The sequence below is a fragment of the Oncorhynchus tshawytscha genome, unplaced genomic scaffold (assembly GCF_018296145.1).
Source record: "Oncorhynchus tshawytscha isolate Ot180627B unplaced genomic scaffold, Otsh_v2.0 Un_scaffold_6196_pilon_pilon, whole genome shotgun sequence".
NCBI lineage: Eukaryota > Metazoa > Chordata > Actinopteri > Salmoniformes > Salmonidae > Oncorhynchus > Oncorhynchus tshawytscha.
The window spans coordinates 353,919-364,341 of record NW_024609747.1 but is presented as its reverse complement, the minus strand read 5'-3'; the positions used below and the strand labels follow the sequence as shown (position 1 = coordinate 364,341).

At 42.0% G+C, this 10,423-nt stretch overlaps 1 protein-coding gene across 1 annotated transcript; it reads left to right on the top strand.

Moving 5' to 3' along the window:
* Window positions 1–352: 352 nt before the first annotated feature.
* tmed3 (transmembrane p24 trafficking protein 3) lies at window positions 353–8,121 on the top strand. Its single transcript, XM_024409175.2, has 3 exons — window positions 353–649; window positions 1,004–1,249; window positions 7,245–8,121. Exons 1-3 carry the CDS (start codon window positions 506–508, stop codon window positions 7,476–7,478), a joined length of 624 nt encoding a protein of 207 aa, XP_024264943.1. The 5' UTR covers window positions 353–505; the 3' UTR covers window positions 7,479–8,121.
* Window positions 8,122–10,423: the final 2,302 nt, after the last annotated feature.

The window sequence follows — 10,423 nt, the reverse complement described above, 5'->3', positions numbered from 1 at the left end:
AATCGTAACCCGGAAGTGTTTCTTTTTGATGCCACGTCGGTTATGCTGGGAGCATAGAGACTGATAGAGGCCTCTAGTAGCCAAAATGTCATGTTGACATAGACATAGACAGCGCCATGGCTTCCACCATTTTCCACCATTTTACTAACTTCCAACTTGCTTCTCTGATCCCGCCTAATGACCCTATCATATCCAATAGCGTCATTAGGAGAGATCGGACAATCGTGAAGAAACAAAAATGTGATTTGATTTGATTTGAAACAAAAATACTATTTAAAATGGAGATCGCCGCAATGGTGCTTTCCGTGCGCTCAGACGCCATATAGGACCAATATAGGGATGCGTTCTCTATCATTCTCTATGGCTGGGAGATTTCCAAAGTTTTTTTTGTATATCACCCTGTCATCACAGAAACATTGATGAAGAAGTGACTGGCTGCGACTTCAACTGTTTGTTGTTGTAGCTTTCATTTATAACCACATGTTCACAGCATTTATCCTACAGAATGCGTTCCCTTGGACTGTGTAGTTTGATGTTTCTTGTGATCGTTGTTTGTTCCACGGAGTTGACGTTTGAGTTACCTGATAACGACAAGCAATGTTTCTATGAAGAGCTCCAGAATGGAGTGAAGTTTGACCTAGACTTTCAAGTAAGTGATTCAATATGTGGAGTTATGATGCCATTTCCCTATATGGTTGAGTTAGTTAGTGCATTGAACTGCTTTATCTGATCCCATGCTCTAATTGTCCCTTCACACTCACTGGAAGAATGCAAAAAAATATTGCAGTTTTGAAACCTCGGTAAAAGGGCAGTAACTGTGGTTATACAGCACTCTAACTGCAGTTACACTGCAAAATTACTGCATTAATTCAAATGTATTTTGGAAGCAGTATTTGCAGCATACTGCAGTTGTACTGCACTCCGACTGCAGTCTTTTTTCGTAAGGGCTGAATTAGTCTGTTTCCTTACCATCATCCTAATCTCTCCATGTTGTATATACCAGGTGATTGCAGGAGGGAACTATGATGTGGACTGCTTTGTAACAGATCCAGTGAACAATGTCCTGTATCAGGAGAGGAAGAAGCAGTATGATAGCTTCTCTCACACCACCACTATGAAAGGAACCTACAAGGTCTGCTTCAGCAACGAGTTCTCTACCTTCTCCCACAAGACCGTCTACCTGGACTTCAGGTCCGGAGAGGAGAGACCCCTACTGCCTGACATGAACAGAGACACAGCCTTAACACAGGTAAAATAATGTTATAATTATATTAGACTAATTATATTACATATACATTTGACTGACACAGGTAACTGACTCGTCACTGACTCGTCCCCCCCTCAATCTACACAATACCCCATCATGACAAACCAAAAGCTGTTTTTTTTTTTTTAAATTGCAAATTTATTCTAAATACAAAAAACTATCACTTGTGACCCGATTCAGGAAACTAGGCGTATGTCGCAAGTCTCGACTTCACAGGAGGCTGTTAAATTATTTTTTACATTCTATCAATGTATTTTTTTTGGCAGAAATGCCTTCTGGAACATGTGAACTTTCATGTGCCTTAATATCAAACTTGTATGCCATCTGTAAATACAAATAAAATGGTTAAATAACGAGCCTAGTTGGTTTAGCTCAGAAAAAGTCAGCAACCTTCCCGCTAGCCATGATTGGCTGAGATAATGAGTGGGCTGGACATGCCGAGAGATGTGTTTGGATTGGTCTGCCATATAGCACGCGTCTGTCTATTGGAGCTGGTCAGTATGTCTAGGTAATCGTGTCAAGTGCTGCTTTTTTTGGGGGGGTATTTTAATTTCACGCTATTGTACCGATAGCTAGCTAGCTAACCATGGCTGGCATGCTAACTAACATTACATCATGTGTTGGGATTCATTGTTTACCTAGCTATCTAGCTACATTTCTTAACAAGACTCTCGTCTTAGTGTGCCAGAGCGCAGAATAAGTGATGCATTTTTGAACGCTCAACACCCGTTGAATATGTTCGTTGTCAGTAAACGTTGGCAACAAAGTGTAATTCAATTGTGGCACAGTTGGTCTTGTAGTGGAAATTTCCTGTATTTACCAAATCATGAGACCAAACCACCACACAAGTCAGAGTTATCATAAAGTCCATCTTTAATTATTATGAGCTCCATCACAACCCTGTGACTCTCAGATCAATTCAGTGTCTATAAATTAATTCTCTGAGAGTGCTTACACATTGCAACTGAGATCCTTTATAGCAAAGACACACCTAGCCAGACAGCATTGGCTATAAATTATCGTTCAGCTTTGTCTCCTAAACTATGTTCTTATCTCGCTCTTGGTACCATTCGGGACCAAAAACAAAACCTCATCCACTAGCATATATCAAATACATGCCCTCCTGGACAAGATCAGAGAGACAGTGACTGGCACACAGACACTGTGGAGCCAAGAGATAATTGGTTCCCCCTCAATCATCCATTCACATGGTTTAAAAGATGTGTTTACATATGAAGACAAGCTTGACCTCTCCCCTTTCTGAGGCCCAAGTAACTGAACCCTGACAGAGAACAGATAACTGCAAACGGCCAACAGTATTATCCAAAAGAAGACATTCTAATGACATATCTCACATAAGCAATAAAATAAAACATTTTATAATGTTACCTAAAGAATTCTGATTCTGCCACGACAGTCTCCAACGCTCTGGATAACAAACTGCCTAACCAGCTCTGCTAGGGGAGTAAAATGTTCAGAGTGGGGTGTTCTCTCATTATGTATCAAAGTAGCTAGCCAATGTTAGGCAAGTGGCCAGAGCCTCCATTGTGCACTCTGAACACGAAACGCTCTGAATTTACAAATGGACAATCTGACAGCACAATTGCAGTCACCAATGCTCTGGATAACATACTGTAACAGCCTAACCAGCTCTGCTAGGGTGAGTAATGTTCAGTGAGATGTTCTCTCTCTTAGATGTCTGGAAGTAGCTGGCAAGTTAGTACAGAACGCTCAGATCAACCCTTAAAGAGAGAGGTTGGGCTAAGGCTTAAGAGGGTGTGAACAATGCTGAATGGGTGTAGACAAAGAAGGGCTCTCCAATAGAAAGAGCTCTTCACCAGATACCAAAACATTGACAGATGGTTTTCTCAAAAGGGAGTTTACAAGTTTACCGACTTTCAAAGCAGAATTACTTTCCCATTGTTTCCTCAAATGCAGTGTATGATATACCATTTTGTAACTCTGAGTCTCTACTTTTATCCAATGTAAAAAAACAGAAATTCAAATGTTGCTACATAAGACCGAATCCAGGTGGTGAGTCACATTTACTTAAGTATTCAGGCCCTTTACTCAGTACTTTGTCGAAGCACCTTTGGCAGCGATTACAGCCTCTAGTCTTCTTGGGTATGCTACAAGCTTGGCACACCTGTATTTTTGGAGTTTCTGCCATTCTTCTCTGAAGATCCTCTCAAGCGCTTGTCAGGTTGGATGGGGAGCGTCGCTGCACAGCTATTTTCAGGTCTCGCCAGAGATGTTCGATTGGGTTCAAGTCCGGGTTCTGGCTGGGCCACTCAAGGACATTCAGGGACTTGTCCCAAAGCCACTCCTGTGTTGTCTTTGCTGTGTGCTCAGGGTTGTTGTCCTGTTGGAAGTTGAACCTTTGCCCCATCCTGAGGACCTGGGTGCTCTGGAGCAGGTTTTCATCAAGGATCTCTAATCAAATCAAATTTTATTTGTCACACACACATGGTTAGCAGATGTTAATGCGAGTGTAGCGAAATGCTTGTGCTTCTAGTTCCGAGTAATAGTAATAACCAACAAGTAATCTAACTAACAATTCCAAAACTACTGTCTTACACAGTGTAAGGGGATAAAGAATATGTACATAAGGATATATGAATGAGTGATGGTACAGAGCAGCATAGGCAAGATACAGTAGATGGTATCGAGTACAGTATATACATATGAGATGAGTATGTAAACAAAGTGGCATAGTTAAAGTGGCTAGTGATACATGTATTACATAAGGATGCAGTCGATGATATAGAGTACAGTATATACGTATGCATATGAGATGAATAATGTAGGGTAAGTAACATTATATAAGGTAGCATTGTTTAAAGTGGCTAGTGATATATTTACATCATTTCCCATCAATTCCCATTATTAAAGTGGCTGGAGTTGAGTCAATGTCAGTGTCAGTGTGTTGGCAGCAGCCACTCAATGTTAGTGGTGGCTGTTTAACAGTCTGATGGCCTTGAGATAGAAGCTGTTTTTCAGTCTCTTGGTCCCAGCTTTGATGCACCTGTACTGACCTCGCCTTCTGGATGATAGCGGGGTGAACAGGCAGTGGCTCGGGTGGTTGATGTCCTTGATGATCTTTATGGCCTTCCTGTAACATCGGGTGGTGTAGGTGTCCTGGAGGGCAGGTAGTTTGCCCCCGGTGATGCGTTGTGCAGACCTCACTACCCTCTGGAGAGCCTTACGGTTTCAGGGCGGAGCAGTTGCCGTACCAGGCGGTGATACAGCCCGCCAGGATGCTCTCAATTGTGCATCTGTAGAAGTTTGTATGCTTTTGGTGACAAGCTGAATTTCTTCAGCCTCCTGAGGTTGAAGAGGCGCTGCTGCGCCTTCTGCGCTGTTTCCTGAAGTCCACAATCATCTCCTTAGTTTTGTTGACGTTGAGTGTGAGGTTATTTTCCTGACACCACACTCCGAGGGCCCTCACCTCCTCCCTGTAGGCCGTCTCGTCGTTGTTGGTAATCAAGCCTACCACTGTTGTGTCGTCCGCAAACTTGATGATTGAGTTGGAGGCGTGCGTGGCCACGCAGTCGTGGGTGAACAGGGAGTACAGGAGAGGGCTCAGAACGCACCCTTGTGGGGCCCCAGTGTTGAGGATCAGCGGGGAAGAGATGTTGTTGCCTACCCTCACCACCTGGGGGCGGCCCGTCAGGAAGTCCAGTACCCAGTTGCACAGGGCGGGGTCGAGACCCAGGGTCTCGAGCTTGATGACGAGCTTGGAGGGTACTATGGTGTTGGCTCTCTCTCTACTTTGCTCCGTTTATCTTTCCCTCGATCCTGACTAGCCTTCCCAGTCCCTGCTGCTGAAAAACATCCCCACAGCATGATGCTACCACCACCATGTGTCACCGTAGGAATAGTTCCAGGATGTGACGCTTGGCATTCAGGCCAAAGAGTTCAATCTTGGTTCAATCTCTGAGATCTTAGTCATCATACCAGAGAATTTTGTTTCTCATGGTCAGAGTCCTTTAGGTGCCTTTCAGCAAACTCCAAGCGGGCTGTCATGTGCTTTTTACTGAGGAGTGGCTTCCGTCTGGCCACTACCATAAAGGCCTGATTGGTGGTGTGCTGCAGAGATGGTTGTCTTTCTGGAAGGTTTTCTAATCTCCACAGAGGAACTCTGGCACTCTGTCAGAGTGACCATTGGGTTCTTGGTCACTACCCTGATGGGCGGCCAGGGCGGCCAGCTCTAGGAAGAGTCTTGGTGGTTTCAAACTTCTTCCATTAAAGAATGATGGAGGCCACTGTTTGCTTGGGGAACCTTCAATGCTGCAGACATTTTTTGTACCCTTCCATGCACCATCAACTGTGGGACCTTATACAGACAGGTGTTTGCCTTTCCAAATCATGTCCAATCAATTGTATTTACCTCAGGTGGACCAATCAAGTTGTAGAAACATCTCAAGGATGATCAATGGAAACGGGATGCACCAGCTCAAATTTGAGTCTCATAGCAAAGGGTCCAAAAATGTATGTAAATAAGGTATTTAAGGGGTCTGAATACTTATGTAAATAAGGTATTTCTGTTTTAATTTTTAATACATTTGAACAAACGTGTAACCTGTTATTGCTTTGTCATTTTGGGGTATTGTGTGTCAATTGAGGAAAAAAATGCAATTTTAGCGATTTTAGAATAAGGTAACATCGCAAAATGTGTGGAAGGGGTCTGAATACTTTCCGAATGCACTGTATATAAAAATACAATATAAACGCAACAAGTGTTGGTCCCATGTTGCATGAGCTGAAATATAAATCCCAGAAATGTTCCATACGCACAAAAAGCTTGTGCGCACAAAATTTGAGCAAAATATTTGTTTACATCCCTGTTAGTTAGCATTTCTCCTTTGCCAAGATAATCCATCCACCTGACAGGTGTGGCATTCAAGAAGCTGACTAAACGGCATGATTATTACAGGTGCACCTTCTGCTAGGGACAATAAAAGGCCACTTTTAAAATGTGCAGTTTAGTCACCTCCACATCTGGCACATCCGGCTTTTTCACCTGCAGGATCATCTGAGGGGGGGGTGGGGGTTCCTGAGGAGTATTTCTGTCTGTAATAAAACCCTTTTGTGGGGAAGAACTCATTTGGATTGACAGGGCCTTGCTCCCCAGTTGGTGGGCCTGGCTGCCAAGTGGGTGGGCCTATGCCCAGTCAGGTGAAATCCATAGATTAAGGCCTAATGAATTTCAATTGACGGATTTAGCGTTTATGAACTAACTCAGTACAAGTTTTGAAATGATTGGATTTATTTTTGTTCAGCATGTGTATCTAATGATGTAGATATCTATGCCATTTTATATAACTAATAAAGATCACTGACACCGGTACAGTAGATCACAGAAGACCTAGCTGGAAAGGTACTTAGAGGTTCGCTGCTCTTAACGACGTGGGCCTATTGACACACTAGCGCTGCATTCAATTGGAATGGGTTGAACCAAAACGGTCCACAGGACTGTATGATAAAAGCCACCCACAAGTTATTCTTTTTGATTTTTTCCACATATTGTGCAGGACTTTTATTTTGATGAGGTAAGCAGGGAGGAAGTGGGTCAGTAAGTTGAAAAATAATTGTATTTAACTTCTGGCTTCCCAGCTAATTGTTTTTGTCCAATCCAATTGAAAGCAGCGCTAGTGTATGTCACTAGATCCGTGTTGCTAAGCGCAGCTAACCTCTAGGTACCTTTGCAGCTAGGCCCATCCAGAAAGCATCCCTTACTCCTAGAGCTATATATGACTAACTCCACCCCCTAGGCACTTGACATATGTAGATGTGAACAAATTACATGGGTATAAGCAACATGGTGGTAGATCTCTGTATGCTGATACATACCCAATCCTTTCAAATCTCCACCAGAGCCTTTAGAGGTTGTTTCTAGATAGGACCCCAACGCAATGTTTAAACTGCAGATTGCCCCTCTGAGGATGTATTAATATTAATCTTGTCTCTTCTCCAGATGGAGTCGGCCTGTCTGTCCATCCATGAGATCCTGAAGGTAGTGTCTGACTCTCAGACCTGGTATCGGTTACGGGAGGCTCATGACCGCATCAGAGCAGAGGACCTCCATGAGCGTGTGTCCTATTGGTCGATAGGAGAAACTATAATCCTTTTCACTGTCAGCATTGGACAGGTTCTCATTCTCAGGAGCTTCTTCAGTGACAAGAAGGGCAGTGTTTCAGCCAACACATAGATCCCACCATTATTATATATATATGATACATTCTATAAAACTGGGTTAGTGTTTCATTCAACACAATATATTGTATTATAGGTCATCTGCAACTAGACTGTAACCTACCTTCATACCCCACAACAAACTGTAGTCCTATACAGTTATATTAAAGGACTTCAGGAACTATTAAATCTGTCTGGTATTAAGACTCTAGCTTGTGGACTCTAGCCTCTGAAAATGAAATACTGTGGTTGCAACAGCTGTTTAGTGATTTCAATCAGAATAGGTTAGCAACCTAACACACCTGTGGTACACCAAGCCTTTATTTGTTTTTGTCTCAGTGTACATCATTAATTTGTGCTATAACATTAATTTATTGTGTGTGTAAAACGTTTTGTTGGTCTGTCTCGCCCTCTCTCTTGTACACAGTCACACACACCATAACCCCACAATTTGATTTCTATTTCAAATCCTATTTTCCCTTTCCTTAACCCCAACCCCTAAGCTTAAAATAGCCTTTGTCCTTGTGGGGATGTGGTAAATGTTCCCACGAGGGAGAATTTTCCTTGTTTTACTATCCTTGTGAGGACTTTTGGCAATTCCTGGGCCACTTGAAGATAGGGGCGTGTCTTGACTATCATTAAAGTCAATGTCATATCAATTCTCTGTGTAATTATTATGTGATTAAACTTTAACTAGAAAGTCGGGGCACCATGGGAAAATGTTGTTTAAAGAGTTACTATTTCCCGGATTTAACTCTTCAGATATTTTAATATCTTATCGATTAGTCACTTTATTAATGTATTAATACCTCATCAGTCATATTCTGAATATCTGCTTGAACCATAGCATAAATTATGAATCCGCTATATACAAATTGGCTTTTTAGTAATTTAGTAATTAAGTAATTACATAAACACAATGGTTATTGGTTACTAATGCAATGAAAAGTCCCTAGTGGACTTAGCCCGATATGACGGCTTGGTAGACAATGGAAAGGGGTGGGGACAGATAAAGAGCGGGAAAGACAGAATGGACCCACTACACACAGTTTAACTATGCTCATGTAAATGCTAATACTTTGCACATGAACAGTCGCTCATTCGGTAGGAATTACAATTTATATATTTACACCTGTATGTCTCTGAAGTCGTCAGTCCGTCTGCTGGAGAGTCAGTCGACAGAAAGTCTCTTGTTTTGTCCACCAGAGATCAGTCTTTTGTAGTTGTAGGTATGTTATAATGGGTACGTCAGGTATACCAATGGTCGTTCGATAGGGAAATGTTCTCCAGAATGGATCTTTCAGAGTACCACCCGGTGGTTCTCGGTCACGTTTACCAGACTAAAGTATTTAAACAGCTGCAGACTGAATGTTCCTGTGTAGTAGTATTCGGTTTTGTAGATTTCTTAGAGCTCTCTGGTCTATAGAGTATTAACCATTTCAACATGTAGTTACAGTACATCTCTCTGGTCTATAGAGTAGTAACCATTTCAACATGTAGTTACAGTACATCTCTCTGGTCTATAGAGTAGTAACCATTTCAACATGTAGCTACAGTACATCTCTCTGGTCTATAGAGTAGTAACCATTTCAACATGTAGCTACAGTACAGCTCTCTGGTCTATCGAGTAGTAACAATTTCAACATGTAGCTACAGAATAACGTTGTCAGTGTAAATAACAGTAAAGATGAAGTGGTGGTGAGGGGATGGATTGTACAACTCAGAATCCCTTTGTCAGTGTAAATAAACAGTGTATTGGACATCACCTGGGGAAAATGTTTTTGATACATTGATTTAGCTTGGAGTTTGCGCTTTTGGGACTGTTCCATTGGATCCATTGTTTTAGACACAGGTCATGTACAGTTGAAGTCGGAAGTTTACATACACCTTAGCCAAATACGTTTAAACTCAGTTTTTCACAATTCCTGACATTTAATCCCGGTAAAAATTCCCTGTTTTAGGTGAGTTAGGATTGCCACTTTATTTTAAGAACGTGAAATGTCAGAATAATAGTAGAGAGAATGATTTATTTCATCACATTCCCAGTGGGTCAGAAGTTTACATACACTCAATTAGTATTTGGTAGTATTGCCTATAAATTGTTTAACTTGGGTCAAACTTTTTGGGTAGCCTTCCACAAGCGTCCCACAATAAATTTGGATAATTTCGGCCCATTCCTCCTGACAGAGCTGGTGTAAGTAAGTCAGGTTTGTAGGCCTCCTTGCTTGCACACGCTTTTTCAATTCTGCCCAGAAATGTTCTATAGGATTGAGGTCAGGGCTCTGATGGCCACTCCAATACCTTGACTTTGTTGTCCTTAAGTCATTTTGCCACAACTTTGGAAGTATGCTTGGGGTCATTGTCCAGCTTTAACTTCCTGACTGATGTCTTGAGATGTTGCTTCTATATATCCACATAATTTTCCTGCCTCATGATGTCATCTATTTTGTGAAGTGCACCAGTCCCTCCTGCAGATAAGCACCCCAACAACATGATGCTGCCACCCCTCTGCTTCACGGTTGAGATGGTATTCTTCGGCTTGCAAGCCTCCCCCTTTTCCCTCCAAACATAACGCTGGTCATTATGGCCAATAATTTTGCACGCCCAATTTTTCAGTTTTTGATTTGTTAAAAAAGTTTGAAATACCCAATAAATGTCGTTCCACTTCATGATTGTGTCCCACTTGTTGTTGATTCTTCACAAAAAAATACAGTTTTATATCTTTATGTTTGAAGCCTGAAATGTGGCAAAAGGTCGCAAAGTTCAAGGGGGCCGAATACTTTCGCAAGGCACTGTATAGAGCGGGTAGGCTACCTACATTATGAGTTTATTATGGAGAAGAGCGATATTATTTGTATTTGTCAATCGGCAGCCAAGCATCGCTCATCATGTCACCAGAATAAGACCCTCGATATTTATTGGAAAGGTGCATCAAGCTCAACACCTTCCACATTCACCACC

Coding starts and splice junctions, on each gene's coding strand:
- tmed3 (XM_024409175.2), top strand. CDS start 506: ATGCGTTCCCTTGGACTGTGTAGTTTGATGTTTCTTGTGATCGTTGTT. Junction 650..1,003: donor AGTTTGACCTAGACTTTCAA/GTAAGTGATTCA, acceptor TGTATATACCAG/GTGATTGCAGGAGGGAACTA. Junction 1,250..7,244: donor GAGACACAGCCTTAACACAG/GTAAAATAATGT, acceptor TCTCTTCTCCAG/ATGGAGTCGGCCTGTCTGTC.